The sequence below is a fragment of the Lates calcarifer genome, linkage group LG17, assembly GCF_001640805.2.
Source record: "Lates calcarifer isolate ASB-BC8 linkage group LG17, TLL_Latcal_v3, whole genome shotgun sequence".
NCBI lineage: Eukaryota > Metazoa > Chordata > Actinopteri > Centropomidae > Lates > Lates calcarifer.
Window position 1 is genome coordinate 7822443 of NC_066849.1, and position 13636 is coordinate 7836078.

The following is a 13636-nucleotide window of genomic DNA, read 5'->3' on the forward strand; positions in this document are numbered from 1 at the left end:
TAGCTTAACAACGTCTCAGTTTGTGCTTATCTTTCTTCAAACACAGTCACCACTCTGAGGGACTATGAGTATATCAACAAGTTCAGTGAGAAAAGATATGAGTTGTTTTTTCATGTGAAGTTACTTCTTTCAAGTTAAAAAAGTAAGTTTGTTTTACTAACCTCAGAATAACAATTTAAAGGGCAGGCCATTCATATTATTATCAGTATCAGTGAATTATACTGTAATGTTTTTTGATGTGATGAAGAAACCCTGGGACATGTCAGTAATAGCAATGAGGTTGTTGCAAAGCTCTGGTCAGCATCTTTTTCAAAGGAGACTCTGATGTCATACAGCACATTACATGTTGGGTCCATCGCTTTGTTATCTGCTGGCAGCAGCACCTTTAATCAGAGCAGGTGCTCAGCACACTGATGTTTAAGGTCAACTGAACGTTTGTGGTGATGAAAAACAGACAACTTAAGTAGGACACCAAAGTACTCAAACAAATGTTCAAAGATTCTACATTTGCCAAAATAACCACCAAAGTGGGTCAGTGGCCTCTTTAAGTTCTTTCATTTGCACAACGCAGATCACTTTAGTCAGATGCATTTCACAAGTCATCTGAAGAAGAACTAACTGCGGCAAAAAGCTTGTTGGGTGGTATCTTGACAAGAAAGACTAGGCAGCACACAGACGGCATAAAATTTCTGGTGAGCTTTGTCTGAACATGTGTACTAGTGGAACGTTTCAGGATCTATGATTGTGGAGATAATGAAGAAAAACATTCAGTAGCTGCTGAATTGAAAATTACTATCTAGCAAATGTTTGGATTTGACACAATGCAAGTTAATCTCGGTTAATCTTAGTTGCGCCGGCAGAATATTTCAGTGACAGAAATATCTTTTCTTATCTACCACAGCACGCGTGTCACACAGAAAGTATGACTTGTTCTAATCAACTAATCAGCATTGGCAATTGAAAAAATGACACGTTCGACACGACACTTTCTCTTCCTCATGAGCGTCTCCTGTATACAGATGGCTGAGGTACGTTTTGAAGACCACGTTATGTCTGGAAATGCTGAATGAAATAAGTGATTCTTTGGAAGGAAATGTTTTGTGATTAATAACTCGTGTTTACAGCTGCTGACTCAGCCTGAGTGGGACCTTTGAGATTAACAAAGATGAGCTGAGATGACTTTCGCCTTAGTTATTTGGAGATGCATAATCATACTTCTCCTCAATTTTTCCATCCAACGTGAGTATCTATCTATCTGCTGAAATGATAACAGTTACCCTGCTTCTCTCTGATGCAGTTCAGTCTCTGATTTAGTGAGAAAACTGTAGAACAGTTTTGTAGCTGCTGAGGTTTTACACCCTGACCACAGCAGTGAAGTGAAAGTCAAATAATCACATGAAAACACACATTTTTTGTATCAAGCCTTTCTTGGCATGCCTTAATGTCACAGAATCATGTCCCTGACAGCATTGACGGGATTTACAGTAAACGTGTTTACTGTGCAATCTTTTCTGGATAGGTCACCCTCTGCTCCTTGCTGGCTGCCTGCACTTCATCACGCTCGGCAACCTGACAGTAGAGCCGGCTCTCCCCTTCCTCCTCGGCTCAAACCTGACAGTGTACTGCCACATCCCAAAGTGTCAAGAGAGGAAGGAATGGTAGGAATGCAATACAATATAATATGCTATCTTATGCATAAAATTCATGCAGATATCTAAAAAAAAATGTTACTTTGTTTTGTGTTGGTCTCCCACTTGAGAAAACAAAACAGCAGCAGTTTTGTTCAGATGCAGCTTTGCTACTGAATTCCAGGTCCAAAGTATCCCTGGTGCTGGATGATAAGACTGTGAAAGCTGTGAAGAAAGACAACTGCACCACGGTGTTTCATCTGCCCAAACTCCCGACGCCAAAGTCTAAAGTGTTCTGCATTATTGATCAGCTGTCTAAGATTGTCAGTGGACTGAACCTACATGGCGGGCGTATGTACACTTGCTCTGAAGTCTATAATTACATACAAACATAATTTTAGATACAAATTTATGAGTCAGGACCTCATTGCTAGGGACTTGTTATTGCAGGTTTTAAAACAGCAGCTGAATGTATAATCATGGTTATTAAAATGTTGGGTAGGTGATTGGAAAGTGATAATGGTATATTCAGGGCAGATTGTTTGTGTATTCCAAGTGGTTGTTAAGGGGTTGCTAAGTTGTGATTAGGTAGTTGCCTGGGTGGGTTTCTATGCTGTTTTTAGATAATGCCAAGTGGCGCCAAGTTTTGAGTGAGGATGTTTTCCTCACAACTTTACAGGACTGTTTAAGTTTCAAGATTTGGTTTCAAGGTTCAGGTTAGAATTAGGCTAGGGTCAGGGTAAGGATTGGGGTTAGGCTGTGATGTTATTATGTCAGTGAGTGTGTGTGTGTGTGTGTGTGTGTGTAGACTGTATATGTTTTTATGGATGATGGATGGTGTTAAGAGTATTCACTCGTGTGAACAAGTGAATACTTGTTCACTTGTATTCAAACATTAACAAGTCTTTCACCATAGATCTATGATGAAGGAATAATTTGAACAAAAAAGTTTCACCCCAGTTAACCTTAAAGTGAAATGACATTTGATTTTGTCATTGCATGCCAGGCAGAACAAACAACAAAAAAACAAACAGAGGAGGAGGCTGATTTATTGGAATACAGCTTTTCATTGGTAGAAGCCTCAGAAATGTCACAAAAAATAGCACCAGTCTTAAAGAGCAGTCCAAAAAATGTTTACTCACCTGATCAAAAGAGGTTGTTCAACTGGGCAGAAAACCTCCCAGTCTATCAGCACTGTACCTGAGCTTTAAGTGTGTGTCTAGCTGCTGGTTAATACCAGTCACAGTTGGTCAAACCCATTTCTCCTTAAAGAAGGAAAGGAAGCATTCAAATGATTGTAGGTAAAACAAAAGTGTTTTGGACCTCACTGTGTGTGTTCAACTAATATCATTCAGTATGAAAAAGCTTTTAAAAGCATAAAACTTGATCTAAACAAGAGACAACATAAAAATGTCGATGTGTGGTGACCTAGTTAAAGTTTGAATGATGTTTCTATCTCAAATTTTGAAGAAGCTGTAGGACTTTGCTCCCATCATTCACTCTGAGGAAAAGTCTTTGAAGATTTTATCATGTTTTACTATATGTGTATGTAGAACCAAAATGGTGGGAGAGCTGTAGAGTGAAGAAAAAAAAACACACAGGAAAGAGATAGTGGAGATAGTAGTTTGTTTCTCTGCCTGCTTAAAAAAAATAACCACGATTTGCTTTGCTTTTTTTAAACCTATTTTGTTTCTGACCTTCTTCTCTTGAAGTGCCTCCAGATAAACCTGTTAATGTTACCTGTGACACAACAAGGAGCTCAGACTTTATAGACTGCTCATGGGAAAAGAAAGGGGAAACGCACCTTTCCACTACCTACAACATTTCAGTCAACAGGTATGGTGTCATTTTGAGGTCAAATTAAGCTGTTTTTTTTTTCTTGTTTTCTTCCAACAGAGTAACACATGCTTTTGATAACAGCAAACCTTATTTTGTAAAACATATTTTCAGCGAAAATGGAACCCAGATACATTTAGATCAGATCCAGGATGATGAAAAAATCACCATACCACGAGGAATTTTAGATAAAGACACTAAATACCAACTGATCATCACTGCCTACAATCACTTGGGAGCATCACAGTCTGATCCATTCATCTGGCATGTAAAAGATATAGGTAAGCTCTCAGTTCTTCATGGATGAGTGTGCATCTGCACAAACACATTCTTTGAGAGAAAAAAATGCCCTTATCGTGGTGTATTTTCTCAAGAAATGCGTAATCCTCTGAACCTTCGCGCTCAGACAATTGTTTTGTTGTTTCCGTTTGACTAATGTGGCCTGGCCATCAGCACAACTGTTTCTCTGTTCTTGTAATCTCTTTTTGAAATGAATTATTGACCCATTGTATCCGCCCACCCATGAGCATGTTTCAGTGAGCTTTTTCATCCACTTCAACAGCCTTGACTTTTTGAGTCATTTTAGAATGTTTAATCACTGTTTTTGTATTTGTTTTGGAGATTTTTGCTGTGCTGAGGACTTATCATACTGTTCAATCACTGTCACTTCTGTTCTCTTGTACTGCAGTGATACCAGAGACCCCTCATATTATGCAGATAGACTTTGGGAATAGCTCCGTAGCAGCAGTGCTGCGGTGGGAAACCACAGAATCCTCAGTGCATCTCAGGTCATACATCAGGCTCCGCACACGCAGTGGCCTCTGGGTAAAATGATAGCTCTGTGGTTATTTGCAGCATCAGCCTTTTTCAGACTGTGTGTAGGTGACATTATCTCTTGACGTTTTATAGGAAGTGAGACAGGGAACAAAGCTCAGTGATGACCTGATAAGAGTGAACGACTTGAGGCCTCTGACTGAATATGAGTTCCAGATGAGAACATGTGACTCATCATCAGGACTGACGCATGCCAGCACGCCCAGCTTTGCACCAAGGGTGACCTCCCGAAAAAGGTTGCTGTGCAGCAAATGGAGCTCATCTATGATGGGGATAAGCCCTGGAAAAGGCAAGTCCTTGAGCGTAACCTCAAAACTGTTATTCCTCATGTAACACAGGAAAACTGAATGTGATCATGTGTTAGTTTGTCGTCAATCATGCAACAACCCACATCTTGTGGTTAAACTTATCTTTAGGTCCATCTCAGCAGCTGAGTGTGTGGAGGATGTTCAACAGCAGTGGAACAAATAGGCTAACAGTTTTGTGGAAGGTAATGCATGATAACTGTTTATTAGTGCTGGCTTTTATACTGACACTCCCTATGTTGTAAAAGAGAGGTGCATCAAATACCAGAAACAGTTACATTCATTTGGTCATACACAGATTCCCTTCACCACTTGATTAGGTGGAAGGATGGCTACTACTTTCATGTGTGTATGGTAGAGTGAGTGTGTGTGTGTGTGTGTGTCAATGAGTGTGTGTGTGTATAGACTGTATATGTTTTTATGGATGATGGATGGTGTTAATGTTAAGTGAGCAAATGTAAACCTTAACAAGTTCTTCACCACAGATCTATGACCAAAGAATAATTTGAACAAGAAAAAAAGTTTCACCCCAGTTAACCTTAAAGTAAAATGACATTTGATTTTGTCATTGCAAGAAGGAAAGGAAGCATTCAAATGATTGTAGGTAAAATGAAAGTGTTTTGGACCTCACTATGTGTGTTCAACTAATATCATTCATTATGAAAACGCTTTAAAAAGCATCAAATACCAGAAACAGTTTGTTCTGATACATTCATTTGGTTGTACAGAGATTCCCTGCACTGCTTGATTAAAGTAATAGTTCAACCTAGGTTGAAAGATGACTATTACTTTCATGTGCGTATGGTAGAACTTCCTGGACAGCACCCAGGCAAGACATACACTGGTACATAACCCCCTATAAAACCACCCCTTATCACTTTACTCTTTGTTCTCCTTTAACATTCTTACTGGATGGTGCAGAAATGTAAACCTTAAGTGATGAGTGGACTTCTTCCCCAGCCTCCACCTCTGGGAGACTACAGTGGCGAGGTGCACCAGTACAGACTCTTTCTGACTGATGATCGGAAATGGGAAGTGACCTGTCCTGCAAACATGAGCCAGTATGCACTTACAGTATCAGCAGAGCTTCAGGCAGTGAGTGTCAGTGCTGTCACCTCATATGGGTCATCTCCACCGGCTGATGTGCCACTCAGAAACTCAGGTACACAAATATTTGACACAGAAGACAAAACCTTGAAGTTTTGTTGAGTTGAAGTTGTTAAGAAACTCCAGCAAAGTGTAATGTTTTGTGTTCAGGTGTTTTTGGACCTGTTCTGAGACAGCTGGCCCCTGCAGCTAATGGCAGCGCTGTGCTTGTCTCGTGGTCGTGGCCGCAGACCAGACAGGGGTCCACATCTGAAGGAGAACTGCTGCATTATGTAGTAGAGTGGATAAGTGTAACTGCAACGGAGCTGCAGTGGCAAAAACTGGCCAAAAATCAAACCAACACATCCGTCACAGGTACAGACCACTTAACGTTCAGGCACAAGGACGGCACAGAACCAGTCTGTTCACACAGAAAAGACAAAACACAAACAGTCAAATAGCACTAAACTCGGTATTGTTTCATATAAAAGAGGCCACTAAATGTTTTATCTATGACACTAGTGCAGTGCCTGCCTGTTCAAAACATTCTTACTTTATTCAACAATTTCACTGTCAACATCTAATTTCAATGAAAAGTCAATGCTCTGTCATGATATTAATAATAATGATGCACCTAATTTCTCAGATGCCTGATCAGAAAATACTGGACTGCAAATTCAAAAGAATTGCTGCAACACATACGCTCACTCAGTTTAAGAGGATGTTTGTTTATTGTAATGGTCATTTTGGAGGCTATTGTTTGTGGTACTGTTGAACTGTACTGGGTTATACAGAGAGCTGTTCCTAATATTTTGTCCATCCTATTTACATCAATTACAGTAGACAACATATCAACAGTAACTCTCAGTGTAACCCAGTACAGTTCAATAGCTGTAGCATGTTTTCCCAGCTGATCGCAGCCATCTGCCATCGTTACAGACTGATGTTATTGTTTTTCTTTTTTACATTTCTCGAGAAATGCTCATCCAAATAACTTCACAGTCGTTGCTGCACTTCCTTGGTTCCTCAACATACAAGTTGAAGTTTGAAGTTGATCAGATGAAAATCAAAGGACAGGCAGACAGACAGAGATTTCTTTATTTCTAAGTAAGATTGCACAAAAGTTTCTGACGGGCACAAAGGCCTCAACTGAGATCAAACAGTGACCTCTTGTGGGTAATTGATGAAAGTGCTTTTATTGTTTCAACACCCATTGAGGCTTTAAAATTAATATAATACTCTTAATACAGCTGAATCCAAGGTTCATGAGAAAAGTTGAATAATGGTGAATCACATTTAAGAGTGTTTAGTTTTCCTGTATTGTTTCAGGTCTGACTGCAGGTGTGAGGTACAACATCTCTCTGTATGCTGTGACCACCAGAGGTGTCAGCGCTCCATCATCTGTCCTGGTCTACTCCAAAGAACAGAGTAAGATTCATAAACTCTGCATGTCTCCAAAAACAGCTCATTTGCACACTTTTAAATATAAAGATGGACACTTTTCAGCAACTGAGTTTGTCATATGATAGATTTTGAATAGGGATTCAGATGGACTGGAGTCTTCGTCCATTATCCTCTCTCTTTGTCACTCTGTGTTTTCTCAGAACCACTGTCTGGTCCCAGTATGTCGGTGCTGATCCATAAGCCCAGGCAAATCCTGATCCTGTGGGATGAGCTGCCTGTCAACCATCAGAGGGGCTTCATCACAAATTATACCCTCTATGTCCAGGCACAGGACTCCAGCAAGGCAACATTCAGTGGTGAGCAGTGGTACTTTGTGTGTTTGTCTCATATACATAAAAAGAGCTGAAACAGTTCATTGATTAATTGACAAGTCAACTGATAGAAAATTAATCAGCAGCCATTTTTATAATTAAACATTTAAGCTTTTTTCTTTCCTTTTTTCCACTTCTAAGTTTTCAATTTGCAATTAGTCACAATTTATAACATTTATCAGACCAAACAATTAAACAAATAATTTATACATTTTATTTCTAAATTTCCCCTCCACTGTCTTTTGATGGCAGTGGAAACCTCAGATAAATATGAGATACATGTTCAAAACCTAGATTTTAAAAAAGGAAAAAAAAAACTTATGTACTAAAAACAAAACTATCTGCATGGCTATATATCACCTGTGTAAGAGGGAAAGTATGCCTGCTTGTAATTTTGGTGAAAATGTCATTAAGTTAAGTAAGATCTTGATATCCTCCTTCACAATAAAATTACCCTTTGATTTGATCTGAAGGTTCAAAGGAAGTACAATGTTGCTATGAGTCGTTTCCTGTTCTTATACTTCAAGAGCTCTTCATGGCTCCTTTAACCCTGTGTTTATGTGTGTACTTTACCTCGGTCAGACTAAGGCTTTCAAGCACGCCTGTGTCTATGCACACGTGTTGGAAATCATATATGCAGTAGTATGCATATATTATGTTTCAATCATAGCCACCGTTACATAATGGAAAGTGTGCAACCAGCATTCCACTGATACTCCCCTCCCACAAAGCTTGAGTGCATCAGCAGGGTTTTTCTGATCTTACTTCCAGTAATGAGGTGAATTTCAAGTGCTGAAGTGTCGGGTGATTGTTTTATTTTTTGATGATAATCTTTTTTTATTTGGGGGGGGGGGGGGGGGGGGGCGGACGGACTCAGAAGTTACAGCATTGATTAAGAAAATTATACATTAAAGCATTATACGTTAGAATTTATAGTTTAATTATACATTAAACATTATACATTACAGTTTTCTAGTTTTGTCTCAGAAAGCCTGATCTATATGTGTATTTATCCTCCTATCTAACCTGATGTGATTGTCTGTTTGAGTATGTATCTGTTCTCCACATATAACTGAGGAGTACATGTTCAATAGTAAGCACACGGATGTTTCAAACGCTGGTTGTCATCATTTTCACTGTGCCTTCAGTGAATCATAGAGTTTTCTAGAACTGGCTGTGACCACGAACAGGAAGCCATGTGGCTACATGCACACATGCAACCGTAAAGGCTGTTACCAACCAGTCTATTTCACACACTATTTCTGGATTGTTAGTGCAAAGGCACCTGAGAACTTACCTTTTCCCCTCTGTCTGATAAGACATGTCATGTCTATTCAGGATACCATTTCATTTGAGATTTTATTTGAAATTACTTCAGTGTGTTATTATGTTTCTCTCATGCTTTTTTTACTTATACCTCAAAACATAATTCCTTGCCAGGATCTGGTGATAGTCTGTTGACTGTGGCTGCACCCTGACAAAAACACATCCTGACATAAACTTCAATAAATACTAATTAGGATTTATCGACATACTCTTGGGCTCTCCTGCAAACTGAGGCTCTTTAGCAAATATAAGGATACATTCAAGTCAAAAATGAGATCTTGGCACAGAGAAGTGATCATTTTCCGGCATTCATATTTGACAAAACTGTCTCACAATTTAGAAGCTGCTCTGGAGCTTTTGATGACATAATACAAGCTTCCTCTGCATTTGCAGTGTTTTTGATTTGTTCGTCCAGATGTCATGGATTTGTAGATGTTCAAATTTCAGTTTCCCTTTGCACTTCTAGGACTTGTCATCCATGACTGAAAGTTCATTTTTGACCATAAAAGCAGATGTTGACATTTTCATAACAACAATGTGAAAACTATTTGACAATGTGAAAGAGGTCACTGGTGGTGACGAAGCTAAGAGAATTATTATGTCACTGTGCAGCTCCCCTTACAGAGCCTTATGGTGAATTTCAGCTTATTATTGAAATTAAAACTGTCCAGTCAACTTTTCAGAAAAAAAAACAACTCTAAAATCCCACTGTACACTACCTCTCTGACACTAAACTGTGGGCAGAGAGTCAGAAGTTTCCCTCAGGGTTTGATGGAGACCAAAAACAGAGCTAAAAGAGAGTGAATATAGGACTTAGATTACTTAGGTGTCATGAGGTACAACTCGAAATGAAGCTAATGTTGCTCTATAACTGCTGGATAGGTAAATAAGTGATTGCTTGCTAACAAGTTTGCTATATCAACTTAAAAGGTGATGTTATGTCAGTATTGTGTTCATAACTTGTTTCTGTTGCCCCCAAGTGGCCAAAGAAAAATATCTAATAAATTGTGCTGCTTTCACAAAGATAAATAAATAACCTGTGAGTGTTATTTGCTTATCTCCAGAGACGGTGTCTGCCTCCAGCCCCAGACAGAAGTGGTTTAACTGTCCTGAAGGAACTCTGGCTTTACAGCTGACTGCATCCAACTCAGCAGGAGAGGGGCCACGGGGGAGCTGGATCTTCTCTCAGCCCTCAGCCCCTGCAGGTCAGTCCCCTGCTGCCATCTTATTTTCCCTTCAAAACACGAACACCAACTTATTAAGCCTGTGCTTTGAATGTATTTGTCTGTAACTGTAATTCTTCTTCATTTCATTTCAGCCAAAGGGAAGATAAGAGAACTTTATTTTATTAACGTTATGGCAGTAAGGCTTCTAAACTGCTCTGTGTTTCCTCTCTCATTTGTTCTAGCTGGGCCAGTGATTGTCATTGCTTTAATCATCGCCTTCCTCATAGTTGTCATAGCCAACCTGATGTGCTGGAGTTGTGTGAGGGAAAGGTACTGTATTAGTATTAAGCAATTCTGAAAACAACCATCATCTATCTAATAATAGTGAAAGTATTCTGTTAGGATAACCAGAACTATTGCAGTCTGCTGCCAATTATTTTGAATGTGCATAGGTTTTGTTTTACTAGTAACCAGGATGGATGCCCCTGTGGCTAATTTCATGAGATACCACACTGCAGCATGAGTACATTCAACAAGAACCCACACGATTAACATGAACAGAAACCTAAGCCATGTAGCAAAAACTGTGCTGATTGTGGTCAAAGGCCTCATTCTGATGGCTGTTTTAGCTGTGGAGATAGCATTTGTGTGTTTCATGCATCAAAAGTGTTTGCTTTGTCAGAGGCAGACTGTTAAGACTGGTCTTGTAACCGCATCTGATACTAAATAGTCATCATCAAGCCTGAATATTAAAAACTGTCTTTCTATCTCAGGATTAAACAGAAATGCCTTTCCTGTGGACCTGCCTGGCTTGTTGAAAACTTACCGAAACCGGGAAACAGTAATGCAATCAGACTACTGGAGGTAACTGAAGCAAACTCATGGAGCCAACTGTGTTGATATTCGTGCGTCCCTGTTTTTGTGTGAACTACTGTCACCACAGTAACCAAAACAACCAAGGCTATATCAACTGCACCAACACCACCGATAAGAGCAGGACCATGTGCTATCAAAAATGTTATAAATAAAATTAGCTTATTTTAAATATTTTTTTCTTTCGGTCTCCAGCAGGACGGAAGTGAGCCGTCCTTCTCGTCCATCCACAGTGACCCGCCACTGTCCCCCATTAGTTTGATTTCCTGGGAGGAGAGGGACGACGTGTATCCCACCATCCGCGTCGAAGTGTCCCAGACTGGATCAGGACGACCCGCGGTAGAAACACCTTTACTGGCATCAGATACCGGGACGATGGTTGGTGATGCCGAACTGGACCGTATCAGCTACAGACCCCAGGTTGTTCCATTGGCTTCACAAGGAGAGGAGACAGAGGAGGAGCAGAGGGCCATATCAGTGAGTGGGGAGGAGGACAAATGTTCAAGCATATTTGGAGGACTAGTGGGAGGCTTGTTGTCCAGTGTGGAGGTGGATTTCTCAGACTCATCCCTGGGACCGACTCTCAGCTCTGTTGGCGGCCTCTTGTTCCCTAAAACACCTGAAACAACAATTATCTTGAATGGAGCCTTCTTAGTGGGGAGGAGGGAGACCGAGGGCGAGGTGGCAGCAGACTCTCCCTCTGTGGAGCTACAACAGAGTGACATCATGACTCCTGACTTGGAAGACACTTGTTTGTTTCCATATACAGATGAGATGAAGCTGACTGCTGGTTACTTCCCTCAGGCAGCTGCTATCAGCAGCGGTACACTCTGTGACACACCGAGTTAACCAGGACCACGTGAACGACACAAACAGAACAATCTGCACTACTAAAAACTGACTTTCAACAAAAGCATTACTCAGCAACCACTTCACCAAGGTGTCAGTTACTTTGTGAGATCAGAGGGAAATAATGCTTCAGATCATCTATAACTATAATCATCTGTTAGTGAATGATAAAAATGTTCACATTGAGTTTGATTAAAGGACATTCTGATAAATGCGTAGCAGTTCCTCACTGTAGTTTTGTTGGCACCATCTTTTCTAAAGACAATCAGCTACAGTAACTTCACAAACGGTTTGTTAATGTTAAATAAATGTTTATTAACTGATTACTGAAGATCAGTGGGATTGCCCTTGTTGTGACAAATCCCTTTGGCTGGTGCATCTACCTGCAGATGGACTTCCTTTGTCTTTTTCGCCACGTTAACGATATGACTTTATGGATGACTGTGTTAACAGATGTGATTGTTTTCACAGATATTTATGGTTCCCAAGTGATTTTATTGAGCCACTGACTTTTTGCTTTAGCTCCACATGAAGGTGTCACAACATGTGCCAGATGGATTGCAATGAAATTTGGTGCAATATGGTCCTCTGACTTTCCCTTTGGTACCATTAATTAGGTCAGTACTTTGGTTAATGACCAAATGCCTGAAAAGTTAATGACATTCCCATAATTTGTTAAGTACGAATTAGCAAATGCTAACATGCTGAACCAATCATGTTAGCATTGTCACTAGCATTCCATTATATTAGCATTTGCACCACTGTGTCTAAGTACAGCCTCACAGAGCTGCTAGCAAGGCCAAAGACTCTGAGTCTTGTTCTTAAATACATAAAGAAAACCTCTTTAATAGATGATTCAAACACTTCAGACCAAAATTGTAATTGCAGACTGAATGATTTGCAAGAATCAGACAGTTAGTAGAGGTTAACAGTTATAAATGAAACTTAGTCTCATGTTGGAGGAGGATATACAGCAGCCAAATGGATTTTCTACAACCTGGCAACCCAAATGATGTTACAACTGGTTTATCACTGATTTATTATTGATCATTTATTAATCAACCATCAAGAAAGTCATAGTCATCAGTGTGCAAATGACAGTACCAAGTCAAAATAACTGTCTTGTAACAGGTGCCGAAAGTGTTTATTGTATTTCAATATAAGGGTGTGACCTATTGATGTTTCTGTTGCTAAACATTGTGTTTTGTGTGGTGATGTGATGCCGAGCGTGAAATTATTCCAAAACATACCCAAATTAAAAAGTCAGTTGGGGTTTTCCCTGTTACAGTCAATGGCTCTGTGTAAGGTTATAGTAATTTACTCCTGCACCTTGAAGTTCTACTCACACACCCACCACCTGCAGCTGAACATCGTTTTTAGGACTTCCTGAGAGGTCGTCTCACTTCCTCCTTGGCAACCAATATTTTGAGAGGGTCTCTCCTGAGCCATGCCGGCACAGTGAGACTGTAAGAAATCTCCAGTGGCCTAGCTAATGTTTTTATGTAACAGTGCTGCTATTTATTTATATATTGGAACTAATAATGAGCCTTATATTGTATATCTAAGGGTGAAATGTGGTGCAGCTGTAGGGGAAATTCCCCCATTGACTACACCACATGTGGATATGATTGAAGGAGTGAGAGACTTTGGGCTGTATGGAAAATATGATGAGGGGTAAACATCAGTCTGAGGAAACTGATGTGTTGGGAGTCGGTTCTCTCATCCTCTAAATAGGATCCAAAGCTAGATGGGATCAAACATGCATCTGCGTTGTCTGCCATCTTGTTGAGTGGACAGTGCAGTGACAAACCATAGAGACAGATTTTAAGAAGCTACAGTATACTTTTTATTTGATTAAAAATCTGTATACAGCAGAACATTCTTAACTTCATTTTTATATGGAGGCAATGCAAATACATAGTCAACAACTGGAAAAAAGAAAGAAAGAAAAGGAAAAT

The 13636-nt window shown here is 39.9% G+C and overlaps 1 protein-coding gene across 2 annotated transcripts; it reads left to right on the forward strand.

Annotated features, from left to right (window-relative positions):
- The first annotated feature begins 26 nt into the window (after window positions 1-26).
- il23r (interleukin 23 receptor) lies at window positions 27-12970 on the forward strand. Of its 2 annotated transcripts, none has more exons than XM_051077335.1 (18): window positions 27-142; window positions 902-1028; window positions 1125-1239; window positions 1520-1658; window positions 1813-1979; window positions 3341-3464; window positions 3579-3745; window positions 4153-4289; window positions 4374-4587; window positions 4715-4788; window positions 5564-5765; window positions 5861-6064; window positions 7019-7117; window positions 7294-7449; window positions 9855-9995; window positions 10199-10286; window positions 10730-10820; window positions 11025-12970. In XM_051077335.1, the coding sequence occupies exons 3-18, from the start codon at window positions 1176-1178 to the stop codon at window positions 11676-11678; spliced, it is 2721 nt and encodes a 906-aa protein (XP_050933292.1). In that variant the 5' UTR covers window positions 27-142; window positions 902-1028; window positions 1125-1175; the 3' UTR covers window positions 11679-12970. The 2 variants fall into 2 exon arrangements, with proteins under 2 accessions (XP_050933292.1, XP_018525870.1); XM_018670354.2 differs by lacking the exon at window positions 27-142 and adding an exon at window positions 567-692.
- Window positions 12971-13636: the final 666 nt, after the last annotated feature.

Coding starts and splice junctions, on each gene's coding strand:
- il23r (XM_051077335.1), top strand. CDS start 1,176: ATGACTTTCGCCTTAGTTATTTGGAGATGCATAATCATACTTCTCCTC. Junction 4,789..5,563: donor GGCTAACAGTTTTGTGGAAG/GTAATGCATGAT, acceptor CTTCTTCCCCAG/CCTCCACCTCTGGGAGACTA. Junction 9,996..10,198: donor TCAGCCCTCAGCCCCTGCAG/GTCAGTCCCCTG, acceptor CATTTGTTCTAG/CTGGGCCAGTGATTGTCATT.